At 37.8% G+C, this 21,204-nt stretch overlaps 1 protein-coding gene across 4 annotated transcripts in view; it reads right to left on the reverse strand.

The window, feature by feature from the left end:
* CUL2 (cullin 2) overlaps positions 1 to 21,204 on the reverse strand; it is a 102,948-nt gene that overhangs the window by 683 nt on the left and 81,061 nt on the right. For all 4 annotated transcript variants that reach the window (XM_084876836.1, XM_084876837.1, XM_084876834.1 and 1 more), the window contains 4 exons: positions 10,020 to 10,086; positions 5,258 to 5,460; positions 2,983 to 3,084; positions 1,201 to 1,317 (listed from right to left, as the gene is read on the reverse strand). In XM_084876836.1, the coding sequence (XP_084732962.1) occupies positions 1,201 to 1,317; positions 2,983 to 3,084; positions 5,258 to 5,460; positions 10,020 to 10,086 (489 nt within the window). The remainder of the gene's footprint in view (positions 1 to 1,200; positions 1,318 to 2,982; positions 3,085 to 5,257; positions 5,461 to 10,019; positions 10,087 to 21,204) is intronic.

A 21,204-nucleotide genomic window follows, 5' to 3' on the forward strand; every position in this document is an offset into this window, starting at 1 on the left:
TGAGTTTCCATCAGGGATATCTAAGCCATATAGAAAAATATACTTAAAATAATTATGAAATTATATTAAACAGAATAAAATCATATTAAATGGATACACGTGATATATCAAGTAAGAGAATGCCATAACAATATTTAAAATTTTAAACTCAGAGAGCAGTGCATAAGGAGAGAGAATTAGATCAATTTTGACATAATGACCAAAAGTAATAATTTGTGCAAAGAAAAAAGTCTAATGTTTATGTTGTGAAGGAATTAAAATGCAAAACATATATATATATATAATATTCACACATAAATAAAACTAAAAACTAATTAATCTACTAAATACCCATACTCTCAAGCTTTCCTTACTCAACTTTTAGCTCTTAGCTGAAATAACACTTTTTCAAGAAAGCTTTCCCCAATATCTCTAAGTCAAGATTTTTATGTACATTCTCACAGTATTGTATAACTTTTTTCAGTGCATATTTCTGTAATTTTATAGTGCATACTAGAGACCCAGTGCATGGGTTTGTACACCAGTGGGGTTCCCTCAGCCTGGCCTGTGCCTTCTCGCAATCCAGGACCTCTCAAGGGATGTTGAACTGCCAGTTTTTGCCTGATCCCCTCAGGCCAGGCCGAGGGACACCACCAGTGCACAAATCCATGCACTGGGCCTTTATTATGCATATAAGATCTTTGGTTAATCTCTTCCCACCCTTTCCCTCTGAGATTCATCAGTCTGTGCATTGAGCATCTGCCCCCGTCAGTGCATATCAAAGCTACCTGTTGAATGGTCAGATGGTTGCTTAGGCTTTTATATATAGAGATTATTTCAATAATATGTTTCTTCCCTATTAGACTCTGAACTACAAAAGGGCAGGAACCACATTTTGCTTTGCTCTGCATTAAACCCCCAACAGCAAGCACAGTGCTACTGCACCATAGACACTCAATATTATTAATGGAATGAGTCTTTGATGTGATCAACTTCCTCTAATAACTGGAGAAAAGACTCAATAAACTGGTAAAGTTTATATATCTGAACTCAAGCCAAAGCATATCTGAACTTAATTCTGAAATTGTAAATGGGTACTGTTCCCATATGTAATGAAGCATATCTTTATGCTGTTTGCAAATCAATGGAGAAACATTGCTCATCTGTACATTGGTAATCCTCTCTACCCCAAGAAGTTTTGAAGACTTTTCCCTCTTTTACCTCTTGAATAAGGGCATTATGCCGAAGTACTTTTCGTGCTTTCATGATACGAACTATAGCAGCTTGGAGATACATTTTCCGGTCCTCATCTACAGCACTTCTAGTTTGTTCCATTTCCTGTTTTACAGGTGGGAAAAAGCAAATGAGACATTAAATCATAATTGTTCTGAATTCATTTTATCAGTGAGCATTTATACTGAGCATTCTGTAGAGGAGGGTATAGGAGAATAAATAATGATGGAGGAGATTGACTTGGGGTGGTGAACATATGGTACAGTGAACAGAGGATGTGTTGTAGAACTGTACACCTGAAACCTGTGTAATTTTATTAACCAGTGTCACCCCAATAAATTCAATAAAAAGGCAAAAAAGACAAAAAAACAAAAAACAAAAACCGAGCATTAAAATTATACAGTTATTATAAACCCAAAATCAAATAATCTTTACCAAAAAAATATGTACAATGAGATATACACAATTTGTTGGATTTAAGTTGGAAGGTTATTTTAAAAAATTAACACTATTACAGACTGTATTTAATGTAAACAGGCAATAAAGAATTTAAATGACACTGAACAGTAATTTTCAAGACTGCTGTCCTATCAGTGAGTGCAGATAATATGCCACAATGCTTTTAGATGCTTCAGTAATTGGCCAGATGCATACTAGACTAGGCTTCCAGGGGAAGAACTGTGGAGGGTTCTATTTGGTTCAAGCAGAGAAGCCAGAAAGAATGGGCCAAAAAGAGCATAAATCATATAGCTCAAGGTAACAATAGAAGCAAGACACAGAAGTAGGCAATACCACATTAATAGGGATCTCATAATAGCTTTTAACAGAAAAAAAATACAACCCATATCTTACAAATTATTATTCATTAGTCTGAAGGAAATAGAATATTGAACATTTTAGGATTCAAATTTAATAGCAATTCATTAACATTTGTTTCCCCATGGGGAAGTTCCTGAAGAGTGCCTTACATCATATATAGTATATGAGGGGTCCTCAAACTTTTTAAAGTGGGGGCCAGATCACGGTCCCTCAGAGAGCTGGAGGGCCGGACTATATGAACTACTAATTCCTACTGTAACACCTCGGCTGCGCTCACTGCCCAAAAAACCTGGCGGGCCGGATCAGACTCCTCTGCAGGCCGCATGTGGCCCGCGGGCCGTAGTTTGAAGACCCCTGAATATACCTTCACATCCTGCCCCAAGCCCAAGTTAGCAATAAGGAAGCATAAGTGATGTGAATAGGCCATCCAGAAATAAGCAATAATCACTGCTGAGTTAAAGAATCAACAGCACACATGCAAACGGGCTTATCTGGTAGTCTGCACTCCATTCCACACCTTATAGATCACAATTTGAGTTCTGACAAGATTCCCAGGTGGTTCATTTACACATGAAAGTTTGAGAAGCATTTTTAACAATTTTCCTTTGAAAGAAAAACTTTCCTTTATTTTACTAATGAAAAAATGTAAGATATTATATTACTATTCAACATAGGAATTATTAAAAAGATGCAAAGCAAAGCAATACATTTATTTTAAGAGCAATGCAGCACCCTTTTCCTTAGGTACCCATTATACTACTGTTTTTAAAATCTAAACTACTGGCAGAGATTTTGTTTGTAAGATTAGTAAGTGCAAAGAATATGCCAGAAAAGATATAGCATATTATTAATTTTGATGTGCAGAGTTTTGCATCATCTCTCAATATTTCTCTACTTGCAAAGTACGATGCTTAAATATTTCCAAAAGAAATGACATAGAAAAGCAGTTACCTGTGGTGTGTCTTTCTGCATTGATGTAGTAATTTTAAATTTTGTTCTTTTACTGCTGAAGTTCATATTTAATGAAAATGAAGATTCTGCATCAATATCTTCCTACAATTACAAATAATTCACTTATATTTATAAAACATAAAACAATTACATAAGAGTTGTTGCAAAAAATATGCTATGTAATAACCAAGAAAAGACATCCTAAATTCTCATAATCTTTTACATTATAAAAATTATGAGAGAAAAATAATTGTCTTCTGTCAAACAAAGAAGCAAAAAACAATTCTTCTCATTTACACTTGATAGAATTTTAATCAATTTAGATTAAATAAATAAGCAAATTTCTTGCCTGACTATTACATTATTATCTTTGTATAAGACAAAAGAATCAAGCTTATTGGCTTACACAGAATTTGACATTTCAAATTTTATGAAATGATGACTCATAATTTCCCCATCACCCCATTTTGAAAAACTGAACCAAATGTTTTATTAAGTGCTGCAATAACAATACCAATTATAAGTTACCTGACTATAAAAGCAAGCTGTTTCCAGTGGCACACAAGTATCATTTCTCCATGACCCTGGTGTGATTCTGCCAGGAGTCTGCTCTTCAATTCATGTTTTATTCACTCTGCCAGAAGCAAGTGGCCTTTTCTCAAGTGAAAGTTTTTAAGGCAACTTTTAGAATCACAACTTCTCTATCAGGCTTAAGAAAGCCACTTATATCATATACTGAAATTTCTCTACCAGCAGGATCAAGAAGCACTTAAGTAGGCCTTGGCCAGTGTGGGTCAGTAGTTAGAGCTTTGACCCTCACACCGAAGGGTGGAGGGTTTGATTCCTGTCAAAGGCATGTGCATGTCTCTTTCTTTCTCCCCTCCTGCCTTCCCTCCCTTCCACTTTCTCTGAAAATCAATGAAGAAGATATTACTTGGATGTAGATAAAAAAAAAAAAAAAAGATGCACGTAGTAAGGTAAATAGACTCAGTTTCAATAATAAACTAAGAAATTCTAAGAAACCAACAGATTCATATTTAAAATTTAATGTGCAAATAACCTATATTTATTTTTTATATTTTTGGGCAGTGAAAATAACACATTTCAAAAATATATATAGCTTCTAATTCAGCAATCAAGCTTAACATTTTTTACCTTAAAAAATAAATTAATTGCTTTAAGTCATAATTTCTGTATTTAAAATCTTAATATTAAGAATTTTAACATGTAAAGATTCTGAAGTAAAAAAAATTAATCACTTCTCAAAATTAAGAAAAGCCTTTAAAAAGATTTGAATTTCAGAATATATGTAATTTAGAGCTGTTCAACTATGGGCTATAAAATGTTATCATAATCTTAGAGATGTCAGCAAAATGAATTGATGAGAGATATAAGTTGTAGGCTATCAATTTTACCAAAATAAAAATGAAATACCATCTACAAGAATTTTTTTCTTATAGGTACAATAATTTAAAGTAGGAGATTTAACTCATATCTGCTGCTTTTTAAAAACTATTCATTGGTTGCGGGCACATCCCCGGTAGGGGGTGTGCAAGAGGCAGCTGGTCGATGTTCTCACTCATTGATATTTCTAGTTCTCTATCCCTCTCTCCAACTCTCTGTAAAAAATCAATAAAATATATTTTTAAAAAAACAAAATTACCCCCCCCCAAAACAACTATTTAATTATCCAAGATATATTACAATAACAAAAACTTACTACTATAAATAAAAGTTATAAAGAAAAAGGAATATACTCTTGGCTTGCTAGTCTCATGATGGATATTTTAAAAATCTGATTGAGTTCTAAAATTAAAGGATATGAAAATGAGTGTGTTTGGGTTGAAGTTACATATGTTAAATATCATACAAATGACATCAATAAGCTGTCATTTCCTACTACAGAACCATGCAATTAAACATTAACCAAATACATGGGAGAAAGTATCTTGGAAAATTTTAAGATAAGCTACAGTTTTCAACCTCAATCAAAAATTCTCAGTGGCATTTTTTCCCAATTTTTCAGTACAGTGTCAAAGTATAGGAAAAATTAAATCAAATTGTAAAAGGTATATATAGGCACCAATTTACATAGCCTTCTCTGTGATTCCTCAAGTTCACAGTTGTAAGAAACCAGCAGTAATGTAGCTGATTCAAGTGCTTTCCAAAGTACCAAGGGCATTAACAATTATAACCTACTTTCAATACTGTGAACATCCCATGAAAATGCTTTAATGTTTATAACTTTAAATTCCTAGATCTTTAAATTCCATACCTTTTCTGAATCATGGTTAATCATTTTCACATCAAGTAATGATTTGATTGTTTTTGTCAGTTCCTTTTCATTCATCTGTGTGCTGTCTTGAAGCTCTTTATAGCTGACAGTTTCACTGTTGTTGAAGGCTAGAAGAACTGCCATTTGGTATGTTGTAACCATGGCTACATATGGTTTGCCCAAATAGTTCATTTTAACTTCACCTACAATTAAAACAAAATTGTGACAATAAACTGGTCATTCAAAAAAACATTTTGAAATCACTTAAATAATAACTGTTTATTTTAGATATTATTCTCCTGAAATAGGGACTTATTAATTGTTGTAAAGCCATTCCTGCTAGCAATACAATTATTTTGTTTGTTTGATGGATTGGGGGTAGGGCTCTTAGTTTTGAGTATAAATCATGGTTAAGCTATCATAACTTTACCAGCAGAATTTAAACAATGTCTTTAGTTAATGGAAGGGTAACTAAAACTTAGGAAAAAAACAGTAAGAGAAGTTGAGGTTAGGAAAACACACACACACACACACACACACACACCAAAAAACAAAAACAAAAACAAAAACAAAAACAGACAAAGAGTAGAGAATGTTGGATTGCTATTAGCAATGGCTTCATATGCTGTCTCCATCTGCTCTAACCCAGGGAAGGGTCAAGCCTATGGGGAGGTCTATGAGCACAAAGGAAATGCTTATCCTACAGCTATGATTAAACTATAACTTCTGCCAAAATTGTTAAAATTACATTTTTCTTCCCAGCAATTTTTTAGGGGAAAACAAGAATGGGAGGAGACACAGACAGATCTTAATTTAAACAGCTGATAGAATAACAGTGTGCTAGACTCTACCTTATCCCCAAGAGCTATTAAATATACAGCAGGTTTAGGCATACTGCAGTTTTTTAATATTCCAGGAATAGAACACTGAAAAGCTTGCAACAAACTGTATGACCAACATGTATGCATTCTGTAAACCTCAGTAACAGTAAAAAAAAGTTAAGGTAAATCAAAGAACTGCTTCCTACAAATGTGGTGCAGTGACTGTACTAGTTCTCTCCTCTCTCTCTCTCTCTCTCTCTTTCACACACACACACATACACACACCTTGCATTATTTGACTGTCAATGGATTGTAAACTAACCCAGCATGAAAATTGGTTTCAGAACCCTACATTTTAACTCAAGGAAGCTGTATTTCACATACTAGTAAACGGAACCCCAGAGGCTGCATTCCCCATATTAGTAACTCTGACCAAGATTTTGTACTTTATTCACTATTTAAATATTTTAAAGAATATAAATTTGCCAATTTATTATCAGCACATACATGCCTATTTTAAGTTTCATTATACCTTGACTTATTTTTTTATAAAACCTGATATTCAGAAATATTCTTCAAAATTATTTGGGAGGGGGAAAAAATCCCTAATCTCTGAATTTTCATAAAAGAAAGTTTAATATATTAATTAGAATATTCATTTCACACAAAGATTTTAAGTAAGAGATTGTCACTAGTGTGCACTACTAACAATTAATATAAAGAGTACATTAAGGGCTTTCATCTCAACATGTAAGTTTGGAAAATGTGGCAAGGAGCAAAACATCACATAAACTATATTCTATCATTTGTGTGACGACTGTTAGCCGTACTAGTATAGAAAAAAATATAAAGCAACTGAAGGCCAGTGCATAGTTTTGTGCATGAGTGGGGTTCAGCTGGCCCAACCCATATGGGCCAATTGGGCTGGGCCGCCCCCGCCCCCTGGTTGAACTTCCAGTAGAACTCCTGGTAAAGGGGACAATTTGCAAATTAGTCTTTTATTATATAGGATGTATCAAGCACCTCGATGACTAAATGAGACCATCAGAAAGCATGTCCTTGATGTTGTAATATGCTGCCATGGGTTTGGAAACAGAACGAGTCTTTTGTGACATAAATAGTCTTTTATTACCACTATAATCAAAACAGCATGAGGAGACAGTGCAAATAAGGGGTGAAAGTGTCACTATCAAATATAGTCTACAACTTATTATCAAGTATAGTCTGCAACTTAAAAAGGGCTCAACTAGTAAACTTTGTATCACACCTTTTTCTTGCTATATATTTTTTTTTAAATAAATTATCAAGATCAGGGATACATGGACCTCTTCCCGTTTTTCCACATCATGCTCTTACTGGTCAGCTTATGGATGAAAAGACTGGGACCTAAATATTGCCCTTCAAATTACCTGCTAAATGAAAAGGGGAATATATCTTTACAATGGAGCTATCTGTTGGTTACCACCTTATTCAAGTGAGCAACTTTAGTGTCGCTAATAGTGAAACAATCTGATATTACATGTTCTCTATTGTACTATTAAGATCAGAGAATCCTTAGTATTCTTGCCAACAATATTTAACCTAAATATAATGAAACTTTTATTTATTTATTTAGACTAGGGGTGTCGAACTCAATCAGAGAAGGGGCCAAAATCTAAAATCCAGCCTAAATCGCGGGCCGAATGGTTTACTGAACAGTCATAAACTGACAATGTCATAAACTGACAGCGGAGTGCAGTGATGACAGCGCGGTGCGGGCCACATTGCAAGGCCTGGCGGGCTGGATTTGGCCCGCGGGCCTTGTGTTTAACATATGTGATTTAGACTTTTAAAAAAATACATTTTATTGATATTTTACAGAGAGGAGGAAGGGAGAGAGATAGAGAGCTAGAAACGTCAATAAGAGAGAAACATCGACCAGCTGCCTCTTGCACACCCCCTACCGGGGATGTGCCCGCATCCAATGTATATGCCCTTGACTGGAATCGAACCTGGGACCTTTCAGTCCGCAGACCAAAGCTCTACCACTGAGCCAAACCAGTTTCGGCTATAATGAAACGTTTAGACCTAATTTCCACTTAACAGAAAATATAGGGAATCAGAAAACAAATAAAATACATCACAATTAAATAATGTGACAAATCCAGAATGTCAGTCTTAAAAATGCTCTCTTTGCTGATGTCTTTCTCTATCTCAGTCCACCTGCACCCAGGTACCTGGAATAAAATATTTTTTGATACATTATGGCACATGTCATAGGTGCTCCACCCCGGCCCACTCTGAACATTTCATTTGGTGCCAAAAGCCGGAAAGGTCTAGTTGAGGGGTCTGGTAAGAGCCATTGCAAGGTTCCAGCAACCGCACTTGGCACTCAGAGAAACCGTGATCGTCCAGCTCCTGAGCTCCCTTGTGTCAGGAGAAGCCCCCAGCCAGGCTCCTGCACAGCTGAACTTCTGCAAAACTCACAACACTTACTTGGGCCCCCCTAGCCTTCCTCGGGACTGGTCTGGTTGTGCTCGCCCGTGATTGGATAGGGGGCCTCTCCTTGCCTTGTCTCCTGCATCGACGCCAGGCATAGATTCTTAAGTAAGTGGCTTTAGTCTGTTTTCCTCCTTCCAGGCTGTCCTGTCATTTTGTGTTTAGAGCCAGGCTTTGGGCTGATACTATTCAGCCGGCCCCATGGAAATCCAGCGCTGCTCCAGACAAGTCCTCTGGGGGAACCAGGTTCCCTTCCCCATTCTCCTGATGGGGACGCCTGTCACAGAGGGAGGGCTCCGTCCATTTCTTGTGAACGTTAAGGGGAGACAGGGACGCCTTTCTGGCCTTAACTTCACGGAAAGCAGACCTTAACACGTTAAGCATCTAGTCAGTCACCAGTGACTGACATTATACTTTCCGTCCGGAAGACAAAAAACGCGTTAAGCCATTGCCAGTCACCATGGGGAATTCGCAGTCGATCATTGCCCGCACCACACCTCTCGGCTGTCTACTTAAAAGCCTTCAGACTCTAGAATTCATGCAGAACGTCTGGTCTCAGTAAAATGACACTTTCAATCTCCAAATACTAATTGATCTTGACTATTACTGCCGTAGGCAGGATAAGTGGTCTGAGATCCTATATATATCTAGGCTTTTTTTTTTTTTTTTACATTCAAGGACACATCCTTCTCTCTGTAACAGATGCTCTCCCTCACCAGACTTTTTTTTCTTTACTCTAAGCCCCCAGAGAATCTCAAATCCCCCTCCTCCTTCACCACTTTTGATCCCACTGATCATCCGCCGGTTCCCTAGTCTATGGCTCCTCTGTCTCAGCAGCCTGAGAGCTCACCACCCTACCTAGCAGATCCCACTGCCACCACACCATCTCATACCCCCTGCAGAGCAATTTTTGGCTCTCTTCCTTTCTCCACTCCAGCACTAGCCTTAAAGTGCCCCCTTCGGGAGATTGCTGGCACCAAATCTGGCTTCATGCCCAGGGCCACACAGATACCCTCCGCTGACGGGCCCCATAACTATAAAATACTATTTTAAAGTGCTAGACCAGCCCAGCTGCTGTGGCTCAGTATTAAGCATTGTCCTATGAATCAGGAAGTCGAAGTTCCATTCACAGCCAGAGCACATGCCCAGGTTATGGGCTCAATCCCCAATATGGGGTGTGCAGAAGTCAGACTATCAACGATTCTCTTTCATCATTAATGTTTCTATCTCTCCATCTCTCTTCCTCTCTGAAATAAATTTTTTAAAAAGTGCTGCACTTGAATTTCATTATTAGTTGCTTTAATGATAACCAGAAAGGAAGGTAGAGAAGAAAAGGTTAAAAACCATCAGTAGGAGGAAAAATAGCAATTTACAATTTAGCTACAGAAAATCTCTTTCTAAATTATTACCATAATCAGAGCAGATAAATTTCATTAAATTACATATAATTAAATTTGTTTTACCTGTGCAGAGGTAATGTAACCATGTAAGTTTCCTTCCACTGAAATGCTGGCTGTAAAATAATTCAAACTGTAAAAAATTAAAAAAGTCAAATTATTTTCCACGATTGTAACAACTTACTTGGCTATTACTACACTAAAAAAAGTTTTTAAAAGTTCATGTTATAAAAAGACATTATATCCCATCAGATATATCTACTTGTTTTACAAAAGAGAAAACACATATGTGCAAGTCTCTAAACAACATATGAAAATTACTCCAGCTCTTTTCACTTACAATCTTGTCAAGGATTCTTTCTACTAAAACACAGTCCTACAAATTTGACTTTTTTAAAAATAAAATTGGAAATAACGTAGTAATTCAATATCATCTTTTAAAATTATCAAGAAACCAAGATGGCGGCATAGGTAAACACCTAAACTGCTGCCTCACACAACAATTTCAAAACTACAACTAAAAGACAAAATGTCTATCACCCAAAACCACAGGAAAGCTGGCTGAGTGGAAGTTCTACATCTAGAAGGAAAGAGAAAAGAGCACTGAGACATGCACAAGTGCTGAAAAGCTGAGGTACAGAGGCAGATGAATAGGGCTGGTGGCGGGCAATTGAATGTGCTGCTTTTTTTGAACCCTAAAGGAGACAAGCTCCCAATTACACTGAAATCCAGTTTCTGGGGAGACGTGAGGGACCCAAATTCCTACGGGGAGAAGCTGGACTGTTGGTCATAGTATCGGAAAGTAGGGTGACTTTCTTGCAGAGGTGCACCCACCAATCATTGTTTACTGCACTAGAGCACAAGACACGGGGACTTGGAAATGCAGAAACTCAGAGAAGGCTGACTGGCAGCCATTACTATTTGCCACCCTCTACCCTAGTGACTCCCTGAGACCCCGCCTCACACAATCTACAAACTCACCCAAGCTCCACGAAGAGGCTTCTGCATATAAATGGCCTGCCCTATTGCAGTTTAACCAAACTAACTGCAGCTCCAGTCAGACAGCTCCAAAACCTCCAAACCCCAAGCAAAGAGGAGAAAACTATTCTTGCTATAGCACCTGCTGGGTGGCCTCAGACAGCAGCTTACCTACACCCCATTGGAGATCCAGAAGCTAGTGAATCTAGTGGTCTGTGTGAGACAACACCATATTTCAACTACACATTCAAGATGCAGACTCAGTGAGCACAAAAGCTCCACTGAAACAAGTTCTGCCCCATAAGCATGCCTCCAGCACAGCAATTCTTCCACTATAGACACAGCAGGTCCTAACAGCCAATTAGCCCAGAGGTCAATTCTTCCCAGTGACACCAACACTATCAGCTAATTTTTCAGCAGAAACTATGCAGGCCAGATGGGAGTGGCAAGAAATATTCAAAGTGATGAATAGCAAGAACCTACAACCAAGATTACTCTATCCAGCAAAGCTATTATTCAGAATTGAAGGTCAGATAAAGAGCTTCACAGATAAGAAAAAGCTAAAGAAGTTTATCACCACCAAACCGGTATTATATGAAATGCTGAAAGGTATTCTTTAAGAAGAGGAAGAAGAAAAAAGTAAAGATAAAAATTATGAACAACAAATACATATCTATCAACAAGTGAATCTAAAAATCAAGTGAATTAAAAATCTGAGGAACAGAATAAACTGGTGAATATAATAGAATGAGAGGCATAGAAAGGGAGTGGACTGATAATTATCAGGGGGGAAAAGGTGTGGGGAGTACAGGAAGAGACTGGACAAAAATTGTACACCTATGGATGAGGACAGTTGGGGGGAGGTAAGGGCAGAGGGTGGAGTTGGAACTGGGTGAAAGGAGCTATGGGGGTGGGAGGAAAGGAGAAACTATTGTAATAATTTGAACAATAAAGACTTATTAAATTTTTTAAATAAATAAATAAATAAATAATAAAGTTATCAATTCAGACTTTGTATTAATTGCGAACCAAAAACACTACCATAAATTTCAATATGAAAATACAAGTCATACTTTTATTTTTAATCTGTTTGCCAATGTATATATATACCTTTGCGGAAGGAGAGGTTAATATATCAGTGGTTAGTATAAATCGACATTCAATATTTAACTTCTACATCCAGTAGAACACTAATACAAGCAAAGCTTCAGAGTACTTATCTTTGTATCTTCTCTTATGGATATTATTACAAAAAATTAAACATTCTATTATTGTAACTTTAAAAAATATTCATTTATTGGACTGAATTTGCAATTGTAGGACACTAATCCAAAAAACACAGTTCATATCTTTATTTATTTATTATAATTTTATATTCTTTAGAGAGGAGGGAATGAGGGAAGAGAGAGAAGAGAAAAACATCAATTTGTTGTTCCACTTATTTATGCATTCATTGATTGATACTTGTATGTGCTGTGATCAGGAATTAAATCTGCAATGTTGGTTGGCATATCAGTTCAACACTGTAACCAACTGAGCAACCCAGCCAAGACTCAATTATTATCAGCTATTACATAAATATAGTGAGAAAATAAAACTTATACATTAAAAAGATAAAGTCAAGTTTATTGAAATGTCACAATTCTGAATTGTGATTGTGGACAGACTTTTATTAAGATTTTTTTATTGATTTTAATAGAGAGGAAGAGGGAGAGAAAGAAACATCAATTGGCTGCCTCTTGTATACCCCCTGCTGGGGATCAAGCCCACAACTCAGGCATGTGCCCTGACCGAGAATCAAAGCAGTAACCTTTCAGTACCCAACCAACTGAGCCACAGTGGCCAGAATGTGGACAGACATTTTAGAATGATGTGTCATATGTAATATATATAAAGCTTTTATTTGTGTATCAAACTTTACCATTTGTACTTTCAAAAAGAAGTTTAAATAAAGCAATTAGTAACATTTGACCAATCAGCTGCACTATGCTCACTCCTTACAAAACTAATCACTCTCAGCTAAGAAAATTAATAAATTCTTTCAGCAGTTTATTCCAACTTTGCTCACTCCTAGGAAACTAAGATACACTTGTTTTCCCTTCAAGAGTGCATCATTCTCCTCTATAAGCAAATCCATCAAACACTTTGCATGATGAATAGGAAATGATCGGCACCTGGAATACTTAAGATTTCTTTCCTAATTCAAATGTAGACAAAGAGAAAATAAAAATATGTCACAAAAGGATCCCAGAAGTATGCTTTGACCAATTAATAATCTCCAAGGGTGTTCATAAAATGAAATTACTGTTACACAGCTTATTATTTAACTACAGGCATGGTGCACAAAGTTCCTGCACGGATAAGATGCCTAAACCTGGCTGGCGATCAGGGACAATCTGCGCGGTGACCTGCAGGGGGGCTCCCACTAGCACCTGCCTTGGCTGGCCAGGCCCTGCCCACATGCTGGACCAGCTCCCCATTGCCACAGCTGGTCAGGACCGGTAGGCTGAGAGCAGCTCCTGCATTGAGCGTCTGCCCCCTGGTGGTCAGTGTGCATCATAGCAACCAGTTGTTCAGCCATTCGGTCAACTTGTATATTAGGGTTATATTATATAGGATTTTAAACATTTATAATGAATTAGTAGACAAAAGCAAATGAAAACATTTCTGAAACTGATAAAAGTTTACTAGGTGTACCGGTTAATAACGCGGATTTTGTAATAAAAAACACACAATGATTTTAAGAGAAACATCAAAAATGCTTTATTCAAAGTAATGTCTATCACCTAGCTACACATTTACTCCATCTTTCATGTAATTTGTGGATACCGTCCCAATACAACTTATCTTGTTTTGAAGGGCTACTAAGAGTGTGTGTGTGCCATCGATCAGATCATGTGGTAATCTGAAGGAGCAAGTCTAGTGAATATAGCAGGTGGGTTAATACTTTCCAGGCAAGATCTTTAAACATGTCTTGACCTGTTTTAGAAGTGTGTGACGGTGCATTATTATGAAGAAAAATTACTTCGACGTGCCTTCTGGCACATTCTGGTCGTTTCACGATTATTTGTTGTTGGTAGCAATGAGTATTAATAGTTTCACCTGGTTTTAGAAGTTTATGATACACCACACCTTCCTGATTGTACCAAACGCAGAGCATTGTCTTCTTTCCAAAGTGATTTGGCCTTGCAGTCGATGTTGATGGTTGACCTGGAACCACCCAGGATTTTGTGCATTTGGGATTCTCAAAATAAGTCCACTTTTCATAGCCAGTCACAATTTGATGCAAAAAAAGACTTTCTTTGGTGCACTGAAGCAACATTTTACTAATGACTTTTCGGTTTTCCATTTTGTCTTTTGTTCAGTGATGTAGCACCTATTTTCCTTCCTTTAAAATCTTTCCCATTGTTTGTAAACTATTAGAAATTGTTTGCTGAGCAATGTTTAATCTTTCTGCAAGTTGTTTTTGAGTTTGACATGCATCTTCATCCAATAATGCTTTTAATTGTTGGTCTTCAAACTTTTTCGGTTGACTTGAATGTTGTCTTTCACATCGAAATCATTTTTAAAGCATTTAAAACAATGTTCACGAGTATCTTGAGATGGAGCATGTTCACCATAAGCTTCTAGAAGTATACAATAACTTTCAACAGCAATTTTCTTCAAATAATGAATTAAAATTTCCTGCAAATGCTCTTTTTTGGGCACAGAATTCGACATTTTTAAGTGTAAAAATACCTATGATGTTAACACCTTCAGCAAATTTGACATATGAAGTTTTGAAACTTGGTGTCAATACAAAAAATAGCACACATATCAAATCACATACCGTATTTTTCGGACCATAAGACGCACCTTTTCCCCTCCAGAAGTGGGCGGGGGGGGGAAGTCCCTGCGTCTTATGGTCCAAATATAGCCTACACATATACTTTAAAAAAAAAGTTTTTTTACTTGCCCGGTTCTGTGTGGTCTCTGTGTGCTTGCCCGGCTCTAAAATGGTTCTAAATGCTGCTGTTTACTTTACAGGGTTGATTACATGTGTTTATGACTGTGATGTTGGGTTTTAATGCACATAAAATATTTTAGGACACTATTTGTTTCAGAATCTTTTTTTCTTCATTTCCCTTCTCTAAAAACTGGTGCGTCTTATGGTCCGAAAAATACGGTATATATCAACATATGTGTAACTCCATCAACTGAAAAAAATTCGCATTATTATTAACCGGTACAACTGATAAATGTCCTTTACAAATTATTTAACTGCAAAAAGATCTTCAAAGGGTATATATTCAAAGCTTGAAGACACGTGTTTTACCTCTCTTTACTCCTAGCAACTGGTACTATGAGTAAAATTTTATTGATGATATTGATATGCCACGTCTACGGCCATACCACCCTGAACGCGCCCGATCTTGTCTGATATGCAAAAAAAACACCCATTACTCTATATTTAAATATCTGAATAGCTAATCATAACAAAAAGATTCAATTCTAAATGAGAATAATATAAATTTATTTGGTATTAAAAGACAGAAGCTGAGATCCAAGATGGTGGCCAATGGGATGGTAGGCTGCAAGATAGTGAGTGAGTGAGTGAGTGAGAGAGCGAAAGGAGAGTGCATGGATGTGCAGGGAGTGTTGGTATTTGTGAGTGAGGGACAGCTATATTCCGTAGGACTGTTGGGGACTAGCAGACCAGGCTCCCCTGGCTGGGCAGCATCTCCTACTACTGAAATTGCTCCAGAAGCGGCCGCTCTGCTGCAGAGACTGCGCCATCTTGAAGTGAGAGCAGCTATGTTCAGAAACCCAGCCTTACCTTCAACTGGGGAGACCTCGGATACCTCCTGGTATCTACAGGTACAACACTCAGGAACCTGATGTGAACTGATGAATACCAAACTCCAGTCTTTCTGACCACCGGCCCCTAAAAAGTTTGTCTAGGGGGAGACAAGGTGGTGGCCGAATACATGGTGGGGTCCTGCTCTTTCTCATAGAGCAGATAGAAGAAACAGCTAAATCAAATAACACCCACCTAAAATCATCAATTTAAACACAGCTGGTGAGGCAATCCGTGGATAGAAAGGTCAGAGATCCCTTGGAGAGAGGTGAGATCTGGGATCCGGGCTGGATGGAGAAATACACACAGCAGGGACTAGAGTCTCAGAGGGAGACTGCACCCCACCAAATCCGTGGCCCTTGGGGTCAGTGCAGCCCTCGAATGTGGAAGGGGGTCCACAGGGCTGCTGGCAGAGGGGAATTCTAGATGCCACGGGAGACTGTGCCCAGAAAGGCAGCCTGCAGTTCTATATTGACCTTACAGTGCTGGAGGGAAAAAGACACGAGGCGGTGCAATTGCTTTGTCTTTTGGAATTCCTTACTTTTGCTTGCTAAGCCCAGTACATAGGGTCTTCCAATTAAAAACACTCATCGAGATCAGGGGAAAGTTGTTTTTGTGGAAACAGAGTGTCACAATTAGGAGAGATAAGCAGTCCATTCCTCTAACTCAGTATTAAGTGTGGCAGAGAAAGAAGAGTCTAAACACTGGCTCAAGGGGCCATTTGGTCCTGGAAACTAACCTAGAAACCGAGGGGGAGTGTCAAAAATTGACTCTTATGTAAATACAACTGAAGGCAGGCAGAGAAATAAAGTGATCAGAGACATCCTACCTTCTTGAAAACAAGGTTGTGGCTTATGACACAGGAGCAGTAGACTGCAGGGAACTTCATCACTGTGCTGACTACCTGACAGAAAAGACATGCAAGACGCAACAATAGAAATGGGGTCTTAAAAGAGCCCCATGCGTCACCGAAGCCCCGCTAAAGTGAATGAACTTCATTACATCACTTTTTAATTTTTGACCTTTTACTTAAGACACTAATTTTTCATCTTTTCTCACTTAATTTACTATTTTTTATTACTATTATTTTTCTTTTTAAAGTTTTATTTTATTTTATTTTATGTTAGAATCAGTGTTCTACATTCTTTTTATTTTCCTTTTAGCATTTTTTTTTCCCTATCTCAATTATTCTTTTATGCCAACATTCTCTTCCTGACTTTTCCCATTTCTCTTACCCTGTTCCTGCTTTAGTTTTTCTCTATCCTTTTTTTCACTCACTGTCAAAAATAGATCTTACTCATATGTATTATTTCCTCTCCCTGCCACAAGTCCATGCACTCTTCTCTCTTCGCTTTCTTCACTAGCCAATTTTTTTCTTTCCTTTTCTCCCCTTTTCCTTCTTTCTTTCTGTCTTCTTGTTGTTTTTGGTTGTTGGGTTTTTTTGTTGTTGTTGTTTTGGGGTTTTTTTTGGTGCTGTGTTTTCTCTCCTCACTTGTTCTCTTCTTCTATTAATAGCTTAATTATTTTCAATCACCAACCCAGGCTTGTATTCTCAAAATGGATGAATACATAGATAGAATAAAGTCCCCGCTGTGTGTGTGTGTGTGTGTGTATACATATACATAAATATCTAATAAAAGAGTAATATGCAAATTGACCATACCTCTGCTATGCCCACCAGCCAATCAGAGCAAGTATGCAAATTAACCCCAATCAAGATGGCCTCGGCCACAGAGAACAGGAGGGAAGGAGGGAGGCTTGGGTTCCTCTGGCAATGAAAGAAGCCAACCATTCCACACACCCTGGCCTCCACCCAAGGATACAAAGTTTCAATTATGGAAGGTAAACAAATTCCTTCCATTTCTGGCAGCAGCTGCCACAGAGCTGGAAATGGCAGCAGCCACGGAGCTGGAAGAGTAGGAGGCTAGGGTTTCCCCAGGAATTGGAGGAAGCCAAGCTTCTGCAGCCCTGGCTGGCCTAGACCTCCACTCCAGGCTACAAAGTTTCAATTATATAAAGTAAATAAATTCCAATAGAAATAGCAGCAGCTATGGAGCTAGCAGGAGGCTTGGCTCCACTCCAGGCTACAAAGTTTCAATTGTACAAGGTAAATAAATTCCAGATACTAAGGCCTACGCTTGGGTTGCTGAGGGGAAGAGGGGGATGTAGCTGGCCTGCAAAATACCACAAGCCCCTTGCCCAGGCCACCCCACACCCCAAGAGAACCCCCACCCTGATCCAGGATACCCTTCAGGGCAAACCAGCTGGTCCCCACCTTTGCACCAGGCCTCTATCCTATCTAATAAAAAAGTAATATGCAGATTGACCATCACTCCAACACACAACATAGCTGCCCCCGTGTATACAAAGATCCTGCTCCATGTGGACACAAAATGGCCACCACAAGATGGCCTGCAGGGGAGGGCATAAGGGAAGGACCAGACCTGAAAGGGAGAGCAGTTGTGGGTGATCAGGCAACCAGGGAGGGCACTTGGGAGGAAACAGGCCTGCAAGGGAGGGCAGTTAGGGGTGACCAGGCCGGCAGAGAAGGGAAGTTGGGGGCAAACAGACTGGCAGGGGAGCAATTAGACATCAATCAGGCTGGCATGGGAGTGGTTAGGGGGTGATCAGGCTGGCAGCCAGAAGTGGTTTGGGGCAATCAGGAAGGCAGGTAGGTGAGCAGTTTGGAGCCAGCAGTCCTGGATTGTGAGGATATCCAACTGCATCAGAATCGGGCCTAAATGGGCAGTTGGACATCCCTCAAGGGGTCCCAGATTGGAAAGGGTACAGGGTGGACTGAGGAACAACGCCTCCCCCTTGCACAAATTTGTGCACCTGACCTCTAGTAATGTGTGTGTGTATACGTGTGTGTGTGTGTGTGTGTGTGTGTGTGTATAGTGTGTGTGTGTTCATATACATATATATATATATATATATATATATATATATACACACACACACACACACACACACACACACATTATATTTATATATATACATATACATTACTAGAACCCAGGTGCACAAATTTGTGCATGGGTGGGGTCTAGTCAGCCCACCCCAATAGAGGCTGATCGGCCCCGGGTTGGCTGTGGGAGAGGGGATGTGGGAGGTTTGATGGCTAGCCCTGCTCCCTGGTCAAACTCCCAATAGAGGGGACAATTTGCATATTAGCTATTTATTATATAGGATTTTTTAATATGTATATTTTAATATATATACTTTCTTTTGTAAATATTTTATTATTTTTCTTCTTATACACTCATTCTCTATCTCCCTCGTCTATACTGAATCGTGGCCATTTCCCCATTCATTGAATTCCTTGACCTTACCTTCTAGAAATAAGCTCTATCTCATTAGAATAATCTGGGTATTTGTTGTTTGAATATTTGTTGTTTGAATATTTGTTGTTTGCATTTTTTTTTAATTAGTTGTTGTTTGTTCTCTAAGTGTTTCTTCTCTAAGTATTTGTTGTTTCCATTTTTTGGATTAGTAGTTGGTTTGTTGGATTTTTCTCCCCATATATATCTTTAACCCACTTCTTTTTTCTTCTCTTTCTATTCTCTCTTGCATTTTTTCATTTCCTCATGATTTTTACACTCTGGTCTCCCCTAACTCTCATTTCTCTGGTGGTCACATTTATTTGGGGTTATTGGTATGAATACATTTGTGTTTGGTGCCTTGTGTGTTGTGTTTTGCTGTTGCAGTCTTGAGAGGGAAGTTCATAGTCTACAGGCTTACCTCAAAAAACAAGAAGCAACGGTAATTAATTAACCCTACAAATCAAAGAAGAGAGAGGACTCAAATAAACAAAATCAGAAATGAAAGGGGCAAAGTAACAACCGATCCCACAGAAATCCAAAGATAATGAAAAAAATACTATAAACAACTATATTACAACAAAAAGGGCAACCATGACAAAGTGGACATATTTTTAGAAAAGTAAAATCTCCCAAACTCAAATCAGGAAAAACCTGAATATGCCGGTAACCACTAAAGAAATTGAAGGAGTGATTAAAAAATCTACCAGCAAATTAAAGCCCTGGTCTGGATAGCTTTACAGGGGAGTTCCACCAAACATTCAAATAAGAACTAAAACCTATCTTCCTCAGACTATTCCAAAAAATTCAAAAAAAAGGAACATTTCCAATCTCTTTCTACCCTAATCCAAGACCAGATAAAGACATCACAAAAAAAGAGACCTACAGGCTAGTATCTTTGATGGACAATCCTCAACAAAATTCTACCAAATCAAATTCAGCATTACATTAGAAAGATCATACACCATGACCAAGCAGGGTTTCTTCCGGAGATGCAAGGATGGCACAATATCTGCAAATCAATAAATGTGATACATCACATAAACAAACTGAGATACAAAAATCACAATCATATCAATCCATGCAGAAAAAGCATTTGACAAATTCGACACCCTTTTTTGATTAAAAAAAAAAAAATCTCAGCAAAGTGGAAATAGAGGGAACATACCTCAACATAACAAAAGCCTTACATGGCAAACTTACAGCCAACATCATATTCAATGGCCAAAAACTAAACTCATTTCCCTTAAGAATAACAAGACAACGATGCCCACTTTCACCAATCCTGTCCAATATAGTACTGGAAGTGCTAGCCATAGCGATCAGACAAGAAGAAATAAATAAATAAATAAAAGGCATCCAAATTGGAAAAGTAGTAAAGCTGTATTTATTCACAGATAATATGATACTGTACTTAGAAAACCCAAAGACCCCATCAAAAACTTACTAGACCTAATAAATGAATTCGGCAATGTAGCAGGATACAAAATTAACAACCAGAAATCTATGGCCTTTTTATACACCAATAATGAACTCAAATAAAGAGAAACTAAACAAACAATCATGTTAACCACTGCACCAAAAAAATTAAGATACCTAGGAACAAATTTAATTAAGGAGGTAAAAGATCTGTACTCAGAAAACTACAGGACATTGAAAAAAGCCAGAGAAAGACATAAAAAATGGAAGAACATACCATGTTTATAGACTGGAAGAATCAACATCATTAAAATATCCATACTAATAACCGAAGCAATCTACAGATTCAATGCAATCCCATTAAAATACCAACAGCATATTTCGAAGATCTAGAATAAACTCTCTAAAAATTCATCTGGAATTTAAAAAAAAAGAAAAAGCCACAGCAATCATAAGAACAAAGTTGGAGGAATCACAATACTACATATCAAGCTATATTACAAAGCCACGATTCTCAAAACTGCCTGGTACTGTCACAAGAACAGACATATAGACCAATGGAACAGAACAGAGAGCCCAGAAATTGACCCACACCATTATGCTCAATTAATATTTGACAGAATCAAGAACATACAATGAAGTCAAGACAGTCTCTTCAATAAATGGTGCTGGGAAATTTGGTAGGCTACATACAAAA

Source organism: Pipistrellus hanaki (assembly GCF_964339955.1).
Source record: "Pipistrellus hanaki genome assembly, chromosome: 1".
NCBI lineage: Eukaryota > Metazoa > Chordata > Mammalia > Chiroptera > Vespertilionidae > Pipistrellus > Pipistrellus hanaki.